Source organism: Mytilus californianus, unplaced genomic scaffold, assembly GCF_021869535.1.
Source record: "Mytilus californianus isolate M0D057914Y unplaced genomic scaffold, xbMytCali1.0.p SCAF_6, whole genome shotgun sequence".
NCBI classification, from domain to species: domain Eukaryota; kingdom Metazoa; phylum Mollusca; class Bivalvia; order Mytilida; family Mytilidae; genus Mytilus; species Mytilus californianus.
The window spans coordinates 3,772,710-3,795,406 of record NW_026262712.1 but is presented as its reverse complement, the minus strand read 5'-3'; the positions used below and the strand labels follow the sequence as shown (position 1 = coordinate 3,795,406).

The 22,697-nt window shown below is 33.8% G+C and overlaps 1 protein-coding gene and 1 long non-coding RNA gene across 3 annotated transcripts in view; both read left to right on the top strand.

Annotated features, from left to right (window-relative positions):
* The first annotated feature begins 919 nt into the window (after positions 1–919).
* Positions 920–22,697, top strand: part of LOC127706047 (doublecortin domain-containing protein 1-like) — a 79,330-nt gene continuing 57,552 nt past the window's right edge. For both annotated transcript variants that reach the window (XM_052210448.1, XM_052210447.1), the window contains exons 1-8: positions 920–1,051; positions 7,913–8,077; positions 9,832–10,092; positions 16,928–17,019; positions 20,076–20,197; positions 20,671–20,833; positions 21,241–21,346; positions 22,095–22,194. In XM_052210448.1, the coding sequence (XP_052066408.1) occupies positions 7,914–8,077; positions 9,832–10,092; positions 16,928–17,019; positions 20,076–20,197; positions 20,671–20,833; positions 21,241–21,346; positions 22,095–22,194 (1,008 nt within the window). In that variant the 5' untranslated portion in view covers positions 920–1,051; position 7,913. The remainder of the gene's footprint in view (positions 1,052–7,912; positions 8,078–9,831; positions 10,093–16,927; positions 17,020–20,075; positions 20,198–20,670; positions 20,834–21,240; positions 21,347–22,094; positions 22,195–22,697) is intronic.
* Positions 12,670–15,962, top strand: LOC127706070 (uncharacterized). Its single transcript, XR_007984194.1, has 2 exons — positions 12,670–12,952; positions 15,050–15,962. It is a non-coding gene; the product is annotated as an uncharacterized LOC127706070 (long non-coding RNA).

Below are 22,697 nucleotides of genomic sequence, written 5' to 3'. Positions count from 1 at the left end.
AGAGGAAAAAGTTTAATGATGACATTGTTAATATTATACCATGTATACCGTGTTTTTGTAATTTAGATAATTTTGATAAATTTAGATATTTAATGAACTGTTCGGAGACTGATGTTCCCAACAGATTTCTTTTATATATATATAGACAAATGTATTTTGATAAGAAATTCATCAGTGGGAATAATTGCATAATATTGAAGTGGTTGTTTTGTCTATTGTTTGTTAAAAGTGTCACAATTGTTGTCTCTTTATGTTTTATTTTTCTTTTGTTTTTCTATGTTTTCATGTATTTCAGCGATGATCCTTTTGTACTGGATTTTATACTGAATAAAATTAGTTAGTTAGTTAGTTAGTTAGTTAGTTATAGTTAGCAAAATCAAAAGCTCAAACACATCAAACGAATGGACAACAACTGTCATATTCCTGGCTTGGTACAGGCATTTTCTTATGTAGAAAATGGTGGCTTGAACCTGGTTTTATAGCGTTAAACCTCTCACTTCAGTGGCGGATCCAGAACTTTTTATTCGCATAGCGTGTACATAATTTTAATTGTAAATTGGCGAACGTTTTAAATGTAAATAACCTTGAGAAGACTTGTTGCCTTGCCCGGCACTGCGCTAAGTTTTCGCGGGACCATACACATTCAAAATGAATTCGGTTCCTTACTTGGAAGAAGAAGAAGAAGAAGGGGGGGCCGCTGACTGACCTAAAGGGGGGCGCTCCAGTCATGCTCCAGTGATTCCCTATATAATCAACAAAATTTTTCCCACGAAAGGGGGGCCCGGGCCCCCCAGGGCCCCCCTCTTGGATCCGCCTATGCACTTGTACGACAGTCGCACCAAATTCAAACCGTTACGTGAAATTGGTAGAAATTCAGGGGCGATAATCCGACTCTAGTGACGTAGTCGCCTTGGTGATATCTAAATATTTCAAGATGGCAGACAAGTGTAAATAAAGCCAAAACAATATCGTTTTAACAAGTTTTGTCCTTCAAAGTGCGATATATCTTATAATTTATTTTTTGCATGGTACCATAAATTCGACAGTCCGAGTAAGTAAGACAAAGTATCCGAAATTGAACAAGTTTACCGCTCTGACCTCTGTTGTAGCAGGTGCTTGTACAGCTGATCATCGACATCGTCCTGTCGCGCTATAATGTTTTCAAATCTTACAAGTTTATAGAGACACATTATTTGTTTGCTTGAATAGTTTTATTTAAAACCAGGTCCACCCCATACACTTACTTACTTTAATTGCGCTTATAATGTAAAGGTTCATCACAACAAAAATGGACGTGTCTACACTGTCACTGGTGTCTTCTGTCCTGTCTCCTGAGCCTGAGGAATTACCTCTTCTGAGACTGACAAACCTGTGCAGCTTTCTTCTACCCGTTCATCAGTCACAATCATCTGTCTGATTATTCTGCAATGTGTTGCGCATGAAGTTACAAATTTTAAATGAAATATATACATTTCTTTGTTAGTTAAAATCCTAACCCTATTCTGATCCTGATCCTAAGGTCAATATATAGTTTGACACAATTGGTCTGTTTATGCTAGCTTGTTTCAGCTTGGTACTGTAGTTTCTCTAAGTAATGTCACATTGTATACTCGGGTTAAATTGTTAAGGTGCAGGATCAGAATTCTTCAGGGCTAAGTGTATCTATTGGGATGTTATGTATCTCCAGCTGTCTTTTCATTTCTTCTCCTTTCTGGTGGTATCTTGTAAGTTAAGTAGAAAGTGTTCTGTGCTTTCTTCTTCACCACATTCGCAGTATGGCCTGAGGGATTGGCCTATCTGATGGCGGTATTTATTTAGTCTATTGTAGCCTGTTCTAAATTCTGACATGATTCTCCCTATAACCAGGTTCGGATAATCAAGTGGATGGGTCTTACCTACAATAGGAACTAATGCATGTAGTTGTCTCCCAGTTTCACTTCTAGTCCATCTATTTTGTCATTTAAGTTTTGTTGACATCTTGACTGCACTTTTCACATCTGACATTGTTATGACGTTGTACTGGTCATTTAGACTTGAGGCCTCCTGTGCTGCATCTTTTGCTAACTGGTCTGCTATCTCGTTCCCGGCTATATTAGTATGGTCTGGGATCCAAGATAGGGTAGTTTATATGCCACCTCTCAGGAGGGTCCAAATGCTTTCTTTAATGTCTGTGATAGTGTCGATGTAGTTAGTTGACTTCCAGTTGAGAGTCAAGATGCCAACAGCTGTCTGGCTATCTGATAGAATCTTTACCTCAGTAAACTGTTCTCTAAGTGTGTAAATGCAGTGTTCCAAGACCATAAGGATAGCTACTAGGTCCACTAAAAGTATGGAGCCTCTGCTAGCTACTGGTCTTTTTAAGCTTGGTTCTCAGTATATATTACTGCTCCTGCTCCACATGGTCCTGGATTTCCCTGACAGGAGCCATCTGTAAATGCGATAGCTGTTGAATCAGAGCTTTCTCCTATTCTTGTACAATTTGTTTGCTTTGGGTAGTTTGTTCTGCGGTTCTGTTTTTCGAGCTTCCCAATCGGCTCCAGTAGCTTGGTGCTCCAATCAGCATAAAATCCGCTCCTGTCTTGTAGGTAAACTCTGGCTCTATAAGTTTTATATCTACTTTTGTTGCTTTTTGCATGTCGATGGCTTGATTTATAGCCTTACCAAATGGAGATTCTTGTCATTCATATGTATCATTGTTGGTAAGATACTCCTCCATCTGTTGTTTTTTTATGAGTTTTTCATCCAACGTTACGCCAAATAGTTTGGGTGTGGGACTGTATTTGAAGTTGAACAAATTGACAGAGTTTTTTGTGTTATATCTAGATCTTTGTTTGAGAAAAGACATACTTCACATTTTCCCATGTTGACATTGATCCTCCATTGTTCAGTCCATTTTAAGACTGTGCTAACGTCTCTTGGTGTTTTTTCTTTTAGTTCTTTGATGTCTTGTCCCTTGTACCACAATGTGCCATCGTCAGCAAATTTGCAGTTTTGTCCTGTGGTGTTATCCATAATGTCTGCTATAAAAATGTTGGAAGAGGGTAGGTGACAGAACTGACCCTTGTGGTAAGCCAATTTTTGTTTCAAATTGATTCCCAAAGAAATTATTCAACATGCATCTGGCTGTTCTATTAGTGAGGAAGCTATTTATCCATATCCAGATTTTTCCTTTTATACCTAATTTATGCAGTTTAACCATCTGATCCCTCACACCATATTGAATCATACGCCTTTTCAAAATCTACTGACCAAGCCAAAACCAATTCATTCCTGTTCAGAGCATCACCTATTGTTTGAACCAGTCTAAGAAGGGCATTTGTTGTCGAATGATTTTTTCTGAACCCTTCTTGGTTTAAGTCAATCAGTCTGTGTCCCTCAATATATGCAACTATTCGTTCTAATATTACTCTTTCCATACATGTATACATTGTAATGCATGTAAGACTAATTGGTCTGTAGGAAGAGGTGGAGAAGTACATGTAGCTTTTTTTGTACATGATATAATAATGGGCCTTTTAAAAATCTTTTGACATCTGGAAAATGAAAAAAAAAATGGTTGAGAAATAAGTGATTTAATCATAATCATGTCAATACTTTAACATCAGTATAAAATATGCAACCTAGCTTAAACTGAATGGTAAATTGATAACAACTCAGTAAAAGTGAACATGGTGTACCAAAATGTCCCCTTTGCAACGATTTTTAAGGCTCTACCAAACTATAAAATTAGAATTTATTTTTCTCTAAGAATCTGACAAAATAAGTGATTTTATACACGGCTTAGCCACAATCAGATGTACATTTTGTGTTTCACATGAAGTCAAAAATGAAGATCACATCAGGAAAAAACCCTTTTGATATTTTGGTACAGAAATGGTTTAAATTATGAAAAATGGCTGTCATAAGACTAACACTTGAAGCATTTATATAATTACATGCAGTTTTGGGAAGAAATATTTAATATTTTTATTAAATAAATGGTGTTTTAAAACTGTCTAATTTTCTTTAATGGTTGCCTTCAAGACATGGTCACCAGTTTCAAATTTTTGGCCAATCACAAAGACAACAAAATATGTTTAAATTATTGAATATCAAACATTTTAATCGAAAAAAAAATTGACAAGAACATGTTTAACTCACAATTATTTCAAACAACAGTAGCTTTCTTTGATCATTACTATGATCTGATCAAACTATTTCTAAAATAATCTATTAAAAACAAAACTTCAAAAAAAACCCTTTCTTTTGGTGTATAGAACATTAAAATAACTTGATGCATATTCTTACAATAAACAATCAAAGTTAGCAATACAATTCATATGTTTTGTCTACGGACAAGACATTTTATTGATATATAATTAAATGCATTATTAAAACTTAATTTTGACATAGCTGAATATGTTCTCTTGACAAAATAACATACATTTTATCATGTTTATCTATCAAATGCTGCTGAACCTCTAGGAAATTGGAAACAAATACATTGTGATAATGTCTACGGACAAGACATTTTATTGATATTTAATTAAATGCATTAAAAAGATAATTGTTAAAATTAAGATTAAGTTACCCATTTAATTTTAAGCTGTGTTTTTTAATTTTTGGAAAATATAAAAATGTACCCATGATTCTTTACATATCTCAAAATTTTATTGATTAAGCAAAAAAGAAGACACATTCTTTCAACTGAAATCCATAAGTCTGACTGTTTAACAATTAAACTTTTATTAAAACTCAATTTTGACATAGATGAAAGTGTTCTCTTGAAAAAATAACATACATTTTATCTGTCAAATGAGGCAGAACTCAAGGAAATTGGAAACAAATATAGATTGTGGTAATGTCTACGGACAAGACAATTTCAGTTGAATAAACAATCTGTTAGAAATAATTGTGATTATATTTATGTTGAAAATATTGAGTTTTAATGTGTTCAAAGAACTTTCATCACCTATAAATTAGAATTAAGTTCCAAAGTAGACAAATAATTGAATTTAATACTTGTTCTGTACAGGTGTCTTGTCCGTAGACACTTCCTCATCTGTTGGTAATCCTAAAATGCAAAAGATAAAGTCAGAGAGAGAGAAATACAATTTCTTCATTTGATTAAGTTTATCTTTTAAGTTATGAAGAAACTGGAATAATGATATTGAAGTAAAATAAGGTATGCCTTTTATGACTGACAATTTGCCACTTTTTAAATTCCACTCCTGTAAAGTAATTTTACAAAAAATGAGAACAGTTAAATAACCATTAATTAATCAAAAATAATATATTTCTAAGTTTAAACAACACATCGGAACAATTTAGATCCATAAAGCCAAGCAATATTGATATAAAGCTAAGTCATGTCTACGGACAAGACATGTGTCTACGGACAAGACATTCTGACATTTTTTTCAAATTCTTTCTCTATTAAAAGATGGTAGAAATTAATGTTTGTAGTGTTTTCATATCTACAAAAGAGCAGGAACTTAGCAATGCAACATTTATGTTATTACACTTCAAGTTTACTAGGAAATGCATGTCTACGGACAAGAAATTTTTTCACTTTATTTGTATATCCATTTTAGATGGCATATATCTCCAGCTAGGGTACTGCAATATAGATATATGAGGTAGTTGTTGATAATTCATATACAAGAAGAGAAAACAAAACACATAAAAGCATAAATTTCAAAATTTTTTCTCTGTTATTACTGCACTATACAAGGTAAAAACAAAAATACAAAATTGCATAACGAACGATAGTATTCCACTTTTTATCATAAGTTTGTAACCACTGAAGATTTTTCTTTGCAACAACCAGCAAAAGAAAGATGAATAAATTGTCTATAACAGTGAACCAATAATGTAGTTCAAATTAGGTTCACTTATTAACTATCAATTGATAAAAACAGTGTATTTTTAAATGAAACAACATAACATGAAATTTTGCCCATTTTTAGCGTGTATTTAGTGGTTTTTTTTCAAAATGGTCACACATATACATGATATTTGATATGCATTGTGAAAACCCTATATTCTTTCCTTCAGTTCAAAGATGTAATACTTAATTTAAGTTCATCTTCTTGTCTATAGAAGCCTATAACATAGACCTAATATGAAATGTACATCTGATTGTGGCTAGGCCGACAGTTAATTACTATTTGATTTGCAATTTTAATTTCTAGAAAATATTTGTTATATATTTATCGTGGGTTGTAATGATGACTATTTCATTAGAGTATATATGTTTATTAAAGTACAATCTACACACCCAATGATTACATTTGCAATACATAACATCAGTATATATATAAAACAAAGAGTAATTTAATGCCATGGGAAAGTTAAGCCCATAAAACCTAACAGAATACAGTAGCTGTGAACTATGATAAGAGATAATATTCTATTGACAGACACATCCGCTAATCTGATCATTATAAATTCCTAACTGTCAGTATTAATTTTAAGCCAATTAAACTATAGTGATAATGTATCATGTAAACATAACAATAATAATAGCCGTTTTTAAAATATTCACAAATGTCCACTGTGTAACAATGTATGTCCCCTATGAAATGCTCTGTGTCCCCTACCCAACAGATTGTGTCCACTTCGAAACGAAATGTTGCGTAGTGGACTGTTGCGGTGGACATATACTAACAGACTTTAGAAAGGCAACACACATTTTGGTGATTTTTTTTACCGAATCATGATTGATCCACATAGAACTACTATTCATGCTTATCATACTTGTTTATGATTAGAAAAATTCAACACCTGACTTACCTGAGGTAATTGAACATACAGGATTATTGAAGTCACATGAATTTCTTAAAGTGAAAACTTGAAACCCATCAATGATTTTTTTTAAGGATTTATTTTCTTGAAACAATTCTTTCAATCCATACCCGCACTTGAATCATTAGAAAAAATGTTGCACCTCTATATTGCTGAGACTAAGCAATGAAAAATCTGAATCAGGCCATAAGAATATTGCAGGCAGAAACTCGTTTTACTGTCCTTACAACAATGGTACAGGTAGACAGGATTTGTTGATGACCATACATGACCAGATCAATATGTAGTGACAAAGAAACGTCAATTAAATTTGATTATGCAACGTCATTTGAGAGGAAATGTTTACGGCTGCAACATCAACTGCTAATCAAGTTGACGAATGCCATGGTAGACAGATTCTTGCCAAAAATGTTTCCCATATACTGAAATGCCAAAGAATCGACTGCTGAAATACATTTGAAGCACTAATGTTTAAATCACGTAATTGCTAAAACACACTGTAATGCATGTGACAGAGGCAAAATCAGAAGGTACATAACAGAACTCAAAACATGACCAACAGAATTGGTTGACCTTTCTGACGATTATTTTGGCGTCGGTTGCAGGCAGTCATTGCCTTCGACGATGACACATCCATTGATAAGGGAAAAACCAGGATTTCAGTGCATACCACATGATTTGAACTATAAAAATGACGTCATCAGTTTAACTTTTGAACTGCAAACTTTTTATCAGACAATTAAGAAATGAATAAAATTTATGTTTTTACATTTATTTTACATAAATTGCCTATCTGAAAATGGGAATAAAAAAGAATAATCTAGTGTTGCATTTTTAAAGTCCGTCATTATATTTACATGTTAGCAGCCATTATTGTTCCATGCAGTTTTTTCATGGACGCCACATAAAAAGTTTCTTATGCACAAATCTATTTGAACTTATCCTAATATTGGAATAATTTGTAATGTTCAAATGTAGCTCTTTAACAAATCATTAAAAAATTAAAAGGAGCAAAAAAGATTGGTAAATTGTATGAAATTTTGAAAATTTGAATTAACTTTGCACTCATGCCGATGCAAATGAAATGATGGTTTTCCATTAAAAGACTTGTTTTTTTCTGTTACAGAATGTCGAAGAAGAAAGAAGACCAACCTAAAATCCATTTACCAAAGGAACAATCAGTCCAGTTTAGTAGAACCAGTACAGACATGGTCAGTTATGAAGATCTATTAATTGCTCAGTATCTTGAGGAACTCAGAAAAACTAAAGGAGAAATGAGAAAAAAGAAAGAGTAAGTCATGAGAAGTTGAAAAAACAAGGATAGTGTTGTTATTCATATAGGCCTCTCAAGAAAAGTAATTCTGAAATGCTTCAAATTTACGTCTCATGTTTTAGATTGGTAGCTTTAGTAGTTATTTCTGTTACTTCGAAATAATGACAATGATTTTATTTTTAATCTTAAATTACAAAAGACATTAAGTAATGAAATGTGGTACAATGTATGATTGTTATGAGAAGACAAACCACCAAGGACAAAAGGACAGGTTTATTATATTTTTTTAAACAACTCACAGTAGACTTCTGTCTTTTTTCGGTATACATGTAGATAGATATAAGAAGATGCGGCATGAGTGCAAATGAGACAACTCTCAATCCAAGTCACAATTTGTAAAAGTTAACCATTATAGGTCAAAGTACGGCCTTCAATACAGAGCCTTGGCTCACACCGAACAGCAAGCTATAAAGGGCCCCAAAAATGACTAGTGTATGTAAAACCATTCAAACAGGAAAACCAACGGTCTAATATATATAAAAACGAGAAATGCGAAACACTTACACGTTAATGCTAGTCATGAATATAGTGAAAATAGATTTCTGTTATTTAGACTTATTTGTAGATCTAATCTTTCTGGTCACTATTTTAAGCTACAGTTTTCTCTTTCCCTTATAGTTCCCTGCATAAATGGATAAATTTGTCATTCAAGGGCATCAGCTCCTATAAGTCAACTGACAGTTCTGGCCTTGACCTTATTTTCATGGTTCATTGGTCACACTTAGTTTTTGTCGAGCCTTCGACTTTTGTCGAAAAAGCGAGACATAGCGATCCTACATTCCGTCGGCGTCGTCGGTGGCGGCGTCCACAAATATTCACTCTGTGGTTAAAGTTTTTGAAATTTTAATAACTTTCTCAAACTATCCTGGATGTCTACCAAACTTGGACAGAAGCTTGTTTATGATCATGAGATAGTATCCAGAAGTAACTATTGTAAAAAAAAAAATCCTGTTTTTCCGTATTTTACTTATAAATGGACTTAGTTTTTCTGCCAGGAAACATTACATTCACTCTGTGGTTAAAGTTTTTAAAATTTTAATTACTTTCTCAAACTATCCTGGATTTCTACCAAACTTGGACAGAAGCTTGTTTATGATCATAAGATAGTATCCAGAAGTAAATTTAAAAAAAAAAAAATCCTGTTTTTCCGTTTTTTACTTATAAATGGACTTAGTTTTTCTGCCAGGAAACGTTACATTCACTCTGTGGTTAAAGTTTTAAAAATTTTAATAACTTTCTTAAACTATCCTGGATTTGTACCAAACATGGACAGAAGTTTGTTTATGATCAAAAGCTAGTATCTAGAAGGAAATTTTTATTAAAATTTTGTACTTGTTTATCCATATTTTACTTATAAATGGACTTAGTTTTTCTTCCAGTTAACATTACATACAGTCTGCAGTTAAATTTTTTAAAACATTTATTAGATTCATAAACTAGCCTGGATTTTTACCAAACTTGGACAGAAGCTTCTTACAATAAAAAAATTGTATTGAGAGGAATATTTTTATTAAATTTTTTCCTCATCTCATTTTTGTTGAGCCTGCGATTAACAGCTAAAGTAGGCGAGACACTGGGTTCCGCGGAACCCTTACGAATTTTTAGTGATTAGATCTATTTCCCAGATACTCTTGAGCAGTAAGTCAACTATATTTGATTCTTGGAAGACTTGCACATTTTTCTTTATAAAGAAGATTGAAAATTTGTTTCAGTGTTCCAAGATCACCTTATGCTCAGCGTGTATCTTCAGCGACAGAATATAAATATAGCAAGAGACGACCCATGTCAGCAACATATCCAGCCAGACCACCTTCTGGTAACAAACCAAAAATAGATGCTAAATTTATTGCAGACCCTAATCTATGGGACCCGGCTACTCCTAGGGAGAGAATGACGATAACAACAGCGACAACAACTGCCACCAGTCAACAAATTAAAAATCGTCCAGCAAGTGCTCCAGCTAAAAATAAAGGGTAAATATTATAAGAGTTTACCGTAAAGGTTGAATTTAGTGCCATTATATTGGTACATCGCTCCTGATTGAAAATTACCTTTTTGTCAGAACATGCCAAAAACTGTACCATATTTCTGTTTTCAGACTTTGGCTTTCAGGCTTTGGTTAAAAAACCAGATTTGATAAGGTTGTTGGCCTGTAAATTTATAAAATAAACACCTACTGATTTAACCTACTTTTGATTTCTGTCAATCAGAATTAAATATAAATCCTAGTAATTTTTGCATTTTGCAATTTGCATGCAAGGATCTGATGATGGTAAGAAGGAAAAATTACAAAATTTAGATGTGGTGTAGTCTTACTAACGGCTATATTCTATTAAAATGGATAGGTTGGGTGGGAAGGAAAAAATGACAAATAGAATTGAGAATGGAAACGGGTAATGTGTCAAAAAGAGAACAACCCGACCAAAGAGCAGAAACAGCCCAAGGCCACCAATGGGTCTTCAATGCAGCAAGAAAATCATGCACCCGGAGGTGGCGGGCTTCACCATTGATGTGGTTGTGTGACTTACTAAGGGCCTATCCATTAAAATGGATAGTAGTAGGTAAGCAGGAAAACTAATATCATCCACCTTAAATGTACAATGTCATGTTAGTTAACAACAGAAACATGTTTTGTCAGATATTCGGAATCCTCTGATTTTATCCATGTAGTGCTAGTAGATATTTTGCCTGCTAACCCCTACTTTTCATTTTATAATTTCATTACATATAGTTTTAAAAGCCACATTTGGAAATCCTATTAAATTCTTGTTATTTTCTTATAGCTTTTGAAAGAAAAAACATTAAATGTATGAAAAATCTAGAGAGAATCATTTCTTGTAAAATTTTCAATGGCTTATTTCTCGAAAACAAGCACATGGCCCATTCATTTCTTTCTGCTTTTTTATACGACCGCAAAAATTGAAAATTTTTTGGTCGTATATTGGTATGACGTTGGCGTCGTCGTCGTCGTCGTCCGCCGTCGTCCGAAGACACATTGGTTTTCGCACTTAACTTTAGTTTAAGTGAATGGATCTCCATGAAATTTTACCATAAGGTTCAATACCACGAAAGGAAGGTGGGGATTGATTTTGGGGGTTATGGTACCAACAGTTAAGGAATAAGGGGCCAAAAAGGGGCCAAAAATAAGCATTTTTGTAACTTCCAGACAATAACTTGTGTGTAAGTGTATGGATCTCTCTGACATTGTACCACAAGGTTCCATATCACAAAGGGAAGGCTGTAATTGATTTTGGGGGTAATTGCCTCAAAATTTTAGGAATTAGGGGCAAAAAAAGGGACAAAAAACAAGCATTTTTCTAGTTTCATGACAATAACTTGTGTGTAAGTGTTTGGATATTTCTGAAATTGTACTACAAGGTTCCATATCACAAAGGGAAGGCTGAAATTGAGTTTGGGGGTAATTTCCTGAAACGTTTAGGAATTGGGGGCCAAAAAGGGGCCAAAAATAAGCATTTTTCTAGTTTCCAGACAATAACTTGTGTTCAAGTGTATGGATCTCTCTGAAATTGTACTGCAAGGTACCATACCACAAAGGGAAGGCTGGGATTGAGTTTTGGGGTGATGAATCATAAGGGGGTTCAAAAAATTTGGGGGGGGGGATTTTTTTTTTTTTTTTTTTTTTCTTTTTTTCCTTTTTTTTTTCTTTTAAAATTTTCCATTTTAAGTTGGTTATTTCTGATTAATATTTAAAAGCAAATAATAATGATATGGTAGGAGATACACACCAAACAGGATGTGTAAATTATTATATAATAAGTATTGTGCAATAGCAAGAAATCTTCAATTGCACAGTATTGCGCAATAGCAAGAAATATCCAATAGCACAATATTGCGCAATAGCAAGAAATTGTCAATTGTACAGTATTGCACAATAGCAAGAAATATTCAATTGCACAGTATTGTGCAAAAGAAGATACTTCGTATAAATTGCTTATTTCTTGATCAATTTCAATGGGGTTTTATTCTTGAATTCTTGGGGTTCTTTAATATGCTGAATCTAACCGTGTATTAAGTTTTTGGATTTTGGGCCCCGTTTTTGTCGAGCCTGCGACTTTTGTCACAGAAAGCTCGACATAGGGATAGCGATCCGGCGGCGGCGGCTACGGCGGCGGCGTTAGCTAACTTCTTAAAAGCTTTATATTTTAGAAGATGGAAGACCTGGATGCTTCATACTTTGTATATGGATGCCTCATGTTACGAAGTTTCCGTCAGTCACATGTCCAATGTCCTTGACCTCATTTTCATGGTTCAGTGACTACTTGAAAAAAAAGTTCAGATTTTTTGTAATGTTAAATTCTCTCTTATTATAAGTAATAGGATAACTATATTTGATATGTGCGTACCTTGCAAGGTCCTCATGCCCGTCAGACAGTTTTCACTTGACCTCGACCTCATTTCATGGATCAGTGAACAAGGTTAAGTTTTCGTGGTCAAGTCCATATCTCAGATACTATAAGCAATAGGTCTAGTATATTCGGTGTATGGAAGGACTGTAAGGTGTACATGTCCAACTGGCAGGTGTCATCTGACCTTGACCTCATTTTCATGGTTCAGTGGTTATAGTTAAGTTTTTGTGTTTTGGTCTGTTTTTCTTATACTGTATGCAATAGGTCTACTATATTTGGTGTATGGAATGATTGTAAGGTGTACATGTCTAGCTGGCAGGTGTCATCTGACCTTGACCTCATTTTCATGGTTCAGTGGTCAAAGTTAAGTTTTTGAGTTTTGGTCTTTCTTTCTAATACTGCATGCAATAGGTCAGCTATATTTGGTGTATGGAATGATTGTAAGGTGTACATGTCTAGCTGGCAGGTGTCATCTTACCTTGACCTCATTTTCATGGTTCAGTGGTCAAAGTTAAGTTTTGAGTTTTGGTCTTTTTTTCTAATACTATATGCAATAGTTCAACTATATTTGGTGTATGGAAATATTTTATGATCTATATGTCAGTCACGCAGGTTTTATTTGACCTTGACCTCATTTTCAAGGTTCATTGCTCAGTGTTAAGTTTTTGTGTTTTCGTCTGTTTTTCTTAAACTATAAGCAATAGGTCAACTATATTTGTTGTATGGAAGAATTGTTAGCTGTACATGCCTGCCTAGCATGGTTCATTGGTCAATGTTTAGTTTACTTGGTTAATGTTAAGTTTATGTGACAGTTGTAATAAAGCTTTATATTTAGGACTATCAACATAATATCAATGATTAGTAAAGAAGGCGAGACATTTCAGCGTGTGCACTCTTGTTTAAATTGGTCCACATTGAGGTCCAAAGGGTCAAAATTTAACTTTGTTTGATTTCATCAAAAATTGAATTATTGGGGTTCTTTGATATGCCGAATCTAACCGTGTATTTAGATTCTTGATTTTTGGTTCCGTTGTCAAATTGGTCTACATTAAGGTCAAAAGGGTCCAAAATTAAACTTAGTTTGATTTTAACAAAAATTGAATTTTTAGGGTACTTTGATATGCTGAATCTAAACATGTATTTAGATTTTTGATTATGGGCCCAGTTTTCAAGTTGGTCCAAATCGGGGTCCAAAATTAAACTTTGTTTGATTTCAACAAAAATTGAATATATGGGGTTCTTTGATATGCTGAATCTAACCATGTATTTAGATTTTTGATTTTTGGGCCCCGTTATCAACTTTGTCCACATTGAGGTCAAAAGGGTCCAAAATTAAACTTTGTTTGATTTCATCAAAAATTGAATTCTTGGGGTTCTTTGATATGCTGAATCTAACCATGTATTTAGATTTTTTATTTGTGAACCCGCTATCAAATTGGTTCATATTGAGGTCAAAAGGGTCCAAAATTAAACTTTGTTTGATTTCATCAAAAATTGAATTATTGGGGTTCTTTGATATGCCAAATCTAACCGTGTATTTAGATTTTTAATTTTGGGTCCCGTTTTTAAATTGGTCTACATTAAGGTCCAAAGGGTCCAAAATTAAACTTAGTTTGATTTTAACAAAAATTGAATTCTTGGGGTTCTTTGATATGCTGAATCTAAACATGTGTTTAGATTTTTTATTATGGGCCCAGTTTTCAAGTTGGTCCAAGTTGGGGTCCAAAATTAAACTTTGTTTGATTTCAACAAAAATTGAATATATGGGGTTCTTTGATATGGTGAATCTAAACATGTATTTAGATTTTAGATTTTTGGCCCAGTTTTCAAGTTGGTCCAAATTGGGGTCCAAAATTAAACTTTGTTTGATTTCAACAAAAATTGAATATATGGGGTTCTTTGATATGCTGAATCTAACCATGTAATTAGATTTTTTATTTGTGGGCCCGCTATCAAATTGGTTCATATTGAGGTCAAAAGGGTCCAAAATTAAACTTTGTTTGATTTCATCAAAAATTTAATTATTGGGGTTCTTTGATATTCCAAATCTAACCGTGTATTTAGATTTTTAATTTTGGGTCCCGTTTTTGTCGAGCCTGCGACTTTTGTCGCAGAAAGCTCGACATAGGGATAGTGATCCGGCGGCGGCGGCGGCGGCGTTAGCTAACTTCTTAAAAGCTTTATATTTTAGAAGGTGGAAGGTCTGGATGCTTCATACTTTGTATATGGATGCCTCATGTTACGAAGTTTCCGGCAGTCACATGTCCAATGTCCTTGACCTCATTTTCATGGTTCAGTGACTACTTGAAAAAAAAGTTCAGATTTTTTGTAATGTTAGATTCTCTCTTATTATAAGTAATAGGATAAATATATTTGGTATGTGCGTACCTTGCAAGGTCCTCATGCCTGTCAGACAGTTTTCACTTGACCTCGACCTCATTTCATGGATCAGTGAACAAGGTTAAGTTTTGGTGGTCAAGTCCATATCTCAGATACTATAAGCAATAGGTCTAGTATATTCGGTGTATGGAAGGACTGTAAGGTGTACATGGCCAACTGGCAGGTGTCATCTGACCTTGACCTCATTTTCATGGTTCAGTGGTTATAGTTAAGTTTTTGTGTTTTGGTCTGTTTTTCTTATACTGTATGCCATAGGTCTACTATATTTGGTGTATGGAATGATTGTAAGGTGTACATGTCTAGCGGGCAGGTGTCATCTGACCTTGACCTCATTTTCATGGTTCAGTGGTCAAAGTTAAGTTTTTGAGTTTTGGTCTTTTTTTCTAATACTATGTGCAATAGTTCAACTATATTTGGTATGTGCGTACCTTGCAAGGTCCTCATGCCCGTCAGACAGTTTTCACTTGACCTCGACATCATTTCATGGATCAATGAACAAGGTTAAGTTTTGGTGGTCAAGTCCATATCTCAGATACTATAAGCAATAGGTCTAGTATATTCGGTGTATGGAAGGACTGTAAGGTGTACATGTCCAACTGGCAGGTGTCATCTGACCTTGACCTCATTTTCATGGTTCAGTGGTTATAGTTAAGTTTTTGTGTTTTGGTCTGTTTTTCGTATACTGTATGCCATAGGTCTACTATATTTGGTGTATGGAATGATTGTAAGGTGTACATGTCTAGCGGGCAGGTGTCATCTGACCTTGACCTCATTTTCATGGTTCAGTGGTTATAGTTAAGTTTTTGTGTTTTGGTCTGTTTTTCTTATACTGTATGCAATAGTTCAACTATATTTGGTGTATGGAAATATTTTATGATCTATTTGGCAGTCACGCAGGTTTTATTTGACCTTGACCTCATTTTCAAGGTTCATTGCTCAGTGTTAAGTTTTTGTGTTTTGGTCTGTTTTTCTTAAACTATAAGCAATAGGTCAACTCTATTTGTTGTATGGAAGAATTGTTAGCTGTACATGCCTGCCTAGCATGGTTCATCTGACCTTGACCTCATTTTCATGGTTCATTGGTCAATGTTTAGTTTACTTGATTAATGTTAAGTTTATGTGACAGTTGTAATAAAGCTTTATATTTAGGACTATCAACATAATATCAATGATTAGTAAAGAAGGCGAGACATTTCAGCGTGTGCACTCTTGTTTAAATTGGTCTACATTAAGGTCCAAAGGGTCCAAAATCAAACTTAGTTTGATTTTAACAAAAATTGAATTCTTGGGGTTCTTTGATATGCTGAATCTAAACATGTGTTTAGATTTTTGATTATGGGCCCAGTTTTCAAGTTTGTTCAAGTTGGGGTCCAAAATTAAACTTTGTTTGATTTCAACAAAAATTGAATATAGGGGGTTCTTTGATATGCTGAATCGAACCATGTATTTTGATTTTGGACATTGGACCATAATAGGTAAATTAAAAAAATTGAAGTTCTAAGACCACATTCTTTCTGTGTCAGAAACCTATGCTGTGTCAAATATTTAATCACAATCCAAATTCAGAGCTGTATCAAGCTTGAATGTTGTGTCCATACTTGCCCCAACTGTTCAGGGTTCGACCTCTGCGGTCGTATCAAGCTGCGCCCAGCGAAGCATTTTATTAGTTCTTTTATTCATTATAATTTCAATTTATAACAGTCTTTTAAAAAGCTTATTATTTTGAATCAGAGTAGCAAACATCCTTAAAGTAAATACCAGGGGGCCTCGGTGGCCAAGTGCTGAAGTGGTCTAAGTAGTTCTACTACTGTAATCACTAGCCAGTCAACACTGAGGTTGTGAGTTCGAATCCAGCTCGTGTGGGTGCACTTGACTCCAATCTTGATTGACTAGGATTGTCAGTTTTCTGTGGTTTTCTCCTGGCACTACGGCTTCTTCTACCAATAAATACTGGCCACCACAAAATAGCCCAAAAGTGGCACTTAAAAGTTGAGTTAAAACACCAACAATCAATCAATAAAGTAAATACCTGTCTTTATAGGATAAGCAGCAGACCAATATCAGCCACATCTAATTTATCCTGGTTTTATGGCAGATCAACACGACCATGGTCAGGTAGATCATTTGGTTCAGGTAAGAATATAATAGTAATTACTGTATTCTTATAAGTATAAATTCAGGCAAAATCTAGTGTCTGATATATCCAAAGTTTTTATTGCAAATAATATCATTATTATTTCATAATCAATACTAAAGTACCCAATGGCATTCAGAGTTATTAGGTTTGTTACAACAAGACTATAATTAACCTTAATGTCTGTTGGTTTTTTTACCTGCATCTCCGAAGGGACTGGCAGGTCAAGTAACTGCTAGACTTCGACTCTGTCCAAAAGAAATCTGTGATGTATCTACTTCCTGTTTGCCGATAGTTAGAAATTTTACAACACTCATTATACTAGGAAAATTATTTTCATCAAACTTTCTCCTCAGTATCTATTGTATTGAATTTTGACTTAAAATTTGGTTTGCAGCTTGATAATGTTGAGACTCAACTTGAGTTGTAGCGAGTTAGCAATTTTTACATCTGCTGTTTATCCACTTCCTGTTTGCTGATAGATTAAAATTTTATGACACTCAATTTTTTTGTAAAAGGAAAAATTTCATGGCTTCAATGAAAGTGCAGGATCAGTTATACTCCAATATACATCAGGGCTCACGCTAGCAGGCGACTGGGGCGATAAAGTCGCTTTCTCTTCCGTCACTTCGCTTTGCCCGACCGTCAAAAGCAAAATCTAGTCGCCCTGTCGTTCACCATACACGCTTTCAGTCGCTTTCATCCATGGACATTTTCAATTTTTACCAAGTCGATGAAACATCAATCTTTTATTGATAATTAAAGAAATTGAGAATTAAAAGAATTCATTATCTGAAGAAAAGAGGTTTAAGCATTGACTTTACAGTTTGTAGCAGGTTATTTAATAAAAAAGACAACTTTTTTTCACTTCATGCACTTCTGGTTCTTGTTACTCGATAGCATACATCAATCTAACTTTGGCGACAAAATAAGTTTGTTACTTCATTTGAACGTGATAAAATTTGCCTCCAGTAAATGTTTAATCCATTTATTGCATTAAAAACGTCATATTCCTTTCCAAATAGCTTGTCAAACATCGTTTATTTTTGTATATTTTCTTCGTCCGCCATTAACTGTTTACTAACTACGGATCGGAAACGGACCAGCTTATAATGACCGAAATCTGTATTTTTACAATAATAACTAAGGACGCATGAATGGAACAGCTGACAGAAGAATATTGATCATAAAAGGAAAAATTACGCATTCCACACGCATTAACAGACTTTTGGTTAGATCTACTTGATTAATGTATATAATTCCATACATATGGATTGTTTCAAAATATTGATTAAAGTTGCATAACTCTGGGATTATAATACTATTATATCAATATATTATGGTCCAGCTTAACTTTGTATATCTTTTGATGAGAAACACTGAATTTCATAAACATGATAAACAAGATAGTTTTTTAATTGAATTGTAATTGATATATTATAATTTCTTTTCCTTTTTGACATAAAAAATAATATTTTTAGTGCTAGATTATTTAGTTGGTAGTGTCTCACAAGAACCTAAACTTAAACAACTTTGAATTTGAACTGTTACTTTAATTGTATACTCAGATATGAATTGAAGAATATAATAAGAACATTATTTACATATGATCCTTTGTACTATAGGTAGTATAAAACCAAATATTATAGTGCAGCGCGCAAAGGAGCACTTCTCTTTCAAATCTCACCACTTCTCCCTATCAGTTTCAAAATGAGAAGTCACTTCTCCCTATGATTCTGAAGTAGTGTGAGCCCTGTACATGTTACCTCAATTAACTGCAAGCAGTGACGCAGGTGCAAACCTGGTATTGCTGTTATTATTGTGAAGTTTGGATCGCGTTGTATTGTTATACTCTAAACACTTCCTTTTTAGCTCACCAGGGCCCGAAGGGCCTCATGTGAGCTTATGCCATCACTTGGCGTCTGTCGTCGTCTGTTGTCTGTCGTCGTCGTCTGTCGTCGTAAACTATTTCAAAAATCTTCTCTGAAACTACTGGGCCAAATACCTTCAAACTTTAACTAAATGTTCCTTAGGGTATCTAGTTTAAAAACTGTATCCGAAGTTTTGATCCATCGACAAACATGGCCGCCATGGCTAAAAATAGAACATAGGGATCAAATGCAGTTTTTGGCTTATATCTCAAAAACTAAAGCTTTTAGAGCAAATCTGACATGAGTAAACTTGTTCAGTTGGTCAAGATCTATCAGCTCTGAAATTTTCAGACGAATCAAACAACCCATTGTTGGGTTGCTGCCACCGAATTGGTAGTTTTAACAAAATTTTGCAGTTTTTTGTTATTATTTTGAATATTATTATAGATATATATAAACTGTAAGCAGCAATAATGTTCAGCAAAGTAAGATCTACAAAAAAGTTAATATGACCATAATTGTCAATTGACCTCTTAAGGAGTTATTGCCCTTTAAAGACAATTTTACACAATTTGTTCAAGTTTGCTAACATTTAAAAATCTTCTCCTCTGAAACAACTGGGCCAATTACCTTCAAACTTTAACTAAATGTTCCTTAGGGTATCTTGTTTATAAATCGTATCTGAAGTTTGTATCCATCGACAAACATGGCTGCCATGGCTAAAAATAGAACATAAGGGTCAAATGCAGTTTTTGGCTTATATCTCAAAAACTAAATCTTTTAGAGCAAATCTGACATGAGTAAACTTGTTCAGTTGGTCAAGATCTATCAGCTCTGAAATTTTCAGACGAATCAAACAACCCATTGTTGGGTTGCTGCCCCCGAATTGGTAGTTTTAACAAAATTTTGCAGTTTTTTGTTATTATTTTGAATATTATTATAGATATATATAAACTGTAAGCAGCAATAATGTTCAGCAAAGTAAGATCTACAAAAAAGTTAATATGACCAAAATTGTCAATTGACCTCTTAAGGAGTTATTGCCCTTTAAAGACAATTTTACACAATTTGTTCATCAAGTTTGCTAACATTTAAAAATCTTCTCCTCTGAAATGCAGGTGAGCAATTCAGGCTCTTGAGAGCCTCTTGTCTAAATGATACCAGTAAATGTATCTTTTTTTCAGCCTTCTCTGGACGTAAAATCAAATCTCAGTACAAAAAACAGCCACTAACCATTAGAGTGGTCGCATATAAAAATGGAAGTAGAGAAAGATTTGCCAAAATTGCAGCTCCAACCATGAAAATTGTGAGTATCAAGAATGAAATGAAAGGAAAATTTGTTTACTATTATGCAGACAAAGTGTGTATTTAGGTTAGGTCAATTTCTGTCTCGTCTACGATTATTGTTACAGGATGTGAGACATAGTTATAGTATATGAGCTGCAGAGGATTTTTAGAATTTTTTTTTACTGTTATCAAGGGTTGAAAATATGTCCTGGTCTTAGTCCAGGAGTTTTAAAGGTTTGGAAGTCTTGAAAATACTTTTGAAAGATTCTGTGTGCCTGAATTATTATGATAAATGAAATAGTCTACTTTGTAAGCAATTATAACATAGAAGTAATTTATATATAATTCCTGCACTGAAGGACTTTTGAGGGAAAGGATAATAGGTAGCAAAAAAATGTATTTACATTTCGCACTCATGTCCTGATTTTTTGCAGTTTCGTACTCATATCCTGATTTTTTGCAGTTTCATACTCATGTCCTGATTTTTTGCAGTTTCTGGAATGCTGCACAGATAGGTTGGGCCTACCATTTGCAGCTAGAAGAGTATTTTTAGAAGGAGGTGTTGAAATATTTGATGCAGAGGATATTCCCATCGATGGAGAAGTTTTTGTTTCCTGTGGAGAAAATTACAAAGACCCATTGGCCAGTGTTAAACGTAAGTACAGTTGTTTTACAATTTAAAAAAAAAAATTTTTAATTTGGAAGTTAAGACCAAAAATAAAATTAAAATTGTTTGATGCTGCCTACCTTCCAACCTAAAAACAGCCTTAGTATTAAAACTTTTTAACACAAATCGTTTCAAATTTATTTTTTATATGAACTAATGTTGTTTTCTGGTCTAAAACATGTAACTTATGTTGTTGGCCAAAATCAACGACAAAATTCTTACGTACCTATACCCAACCCTACAAGTCATTGGTAGGCAATATCAAACAAGGAATTTGTTAAGGATGGCGTAAGTAACATATGCTGGGCTATATAAGTTCATCATCCTGTAATCCTAAAGGTAACCACCTTGTATGTATTGGTTGTGAAAACTTTATGAATGTTTCATTATTTCAGGTAATATTTTGATCAGTGAAGGAGCAAAATGGACATTGTCTGGATTACTTCTCCCTGATGAGGGACGAGTCAGAACTAGAAAAGCCAAGATGTCAAAAAGAATGAAGTAAGATTCTTTAACTTAATGAAAGGACTGTTTGACACTTCACAGTTTTTGATTTAATAATACACGTTGATGAATCTAAGTGTGTATTACACACAGGTTTTTACTCCAAAACACAAATAACCAGGCGAGGATGTTGTTTATAGATAACTACAACCATGAGATAAGATACACAATGTTTTGGTTTACGTTCCACCATGTTTGATCTTGATGAAACTATAGATGGGCCCTACTTTTGAATTCTTTAATCATTTACATTTTTTACCTAATCCATAATAATATGCAATTTTAATTAATAAATCCAGTATCTACTGACAAATTAAAAAATAAATAATGCTTCATTACAAATATCTCCTTCATTCTCAAAGAAATGAGATATAAACAGAAAAATTTATTGGTTACTCTTTCAGATTTGGTTTTTCAAACTGTTGCCTGTATAAAAATAAGGAGATGTGGTATGATTGCCAATGAGACAAATATCAACCAAAGTTCAAATGAAGTGGATGTAATCAATTATAGGCAACTGTATGGTCTTCAACAATGATAAAAACCAATGCTGTTTTGTTGGCTACAAAAGGCCCTGACATGAAAATTATGAAACAATTTCATTGAGAAAACTAACAGCCTAAAATAATAAAAAAACAATTTTCAAAAAAAGCAAATGTGAGAGTATAATATTCAAATTCTTAGTAATATTTTTGGGTAGCCTGTACATATTGTTGAATTCATAAAAAATACCTTTAATTTTCAGAAAACTTATTGAAAATAACCGAGTAAGGATAGTTGTGTACAAGAATGGTATTGCCACAGAACCAATAGAATGTGTTGCTGATCAAAACAATATGGAAGATGTAAGTACTAGTAGGGAAAAGGGGGGAATGTAGTGTACAAGAACTTTGTGCCACTGAATATTTCAGGGATGATTTGGACAATATGTTTGATGAACGTACAGCAATTTTACGTAAATTTGAGAGGGAAAATGTAGTGTATAAAAATGATATTGCCTTAGAACACATTCTTCTGATCATAACAATTGGAAATAAGTAAGTGCAACAGTTTGAGTGGATTAGAAAAGGCACATGGTGTTTCACATAGTAAACAGTTTTAGTATATCTACTAATGGCTGTTCCAGAAATCGGAAATGATTGAAATGGCGGGGGGGGGGGGGGGGGGGGGCATGGGAGGCACATTTATAAAGAACGCAGTGACCAAAGAGAATGAAAAATTTCATTTTAATTATAATTCTTAAATAATTCTACAGAATTTGCAACCACCCATTTTTAATGAATTATAATGTCTCCCACCCCCCACCCAATAAATTTTGGAACAGCCCTAATCATTCAATGCAATTCAA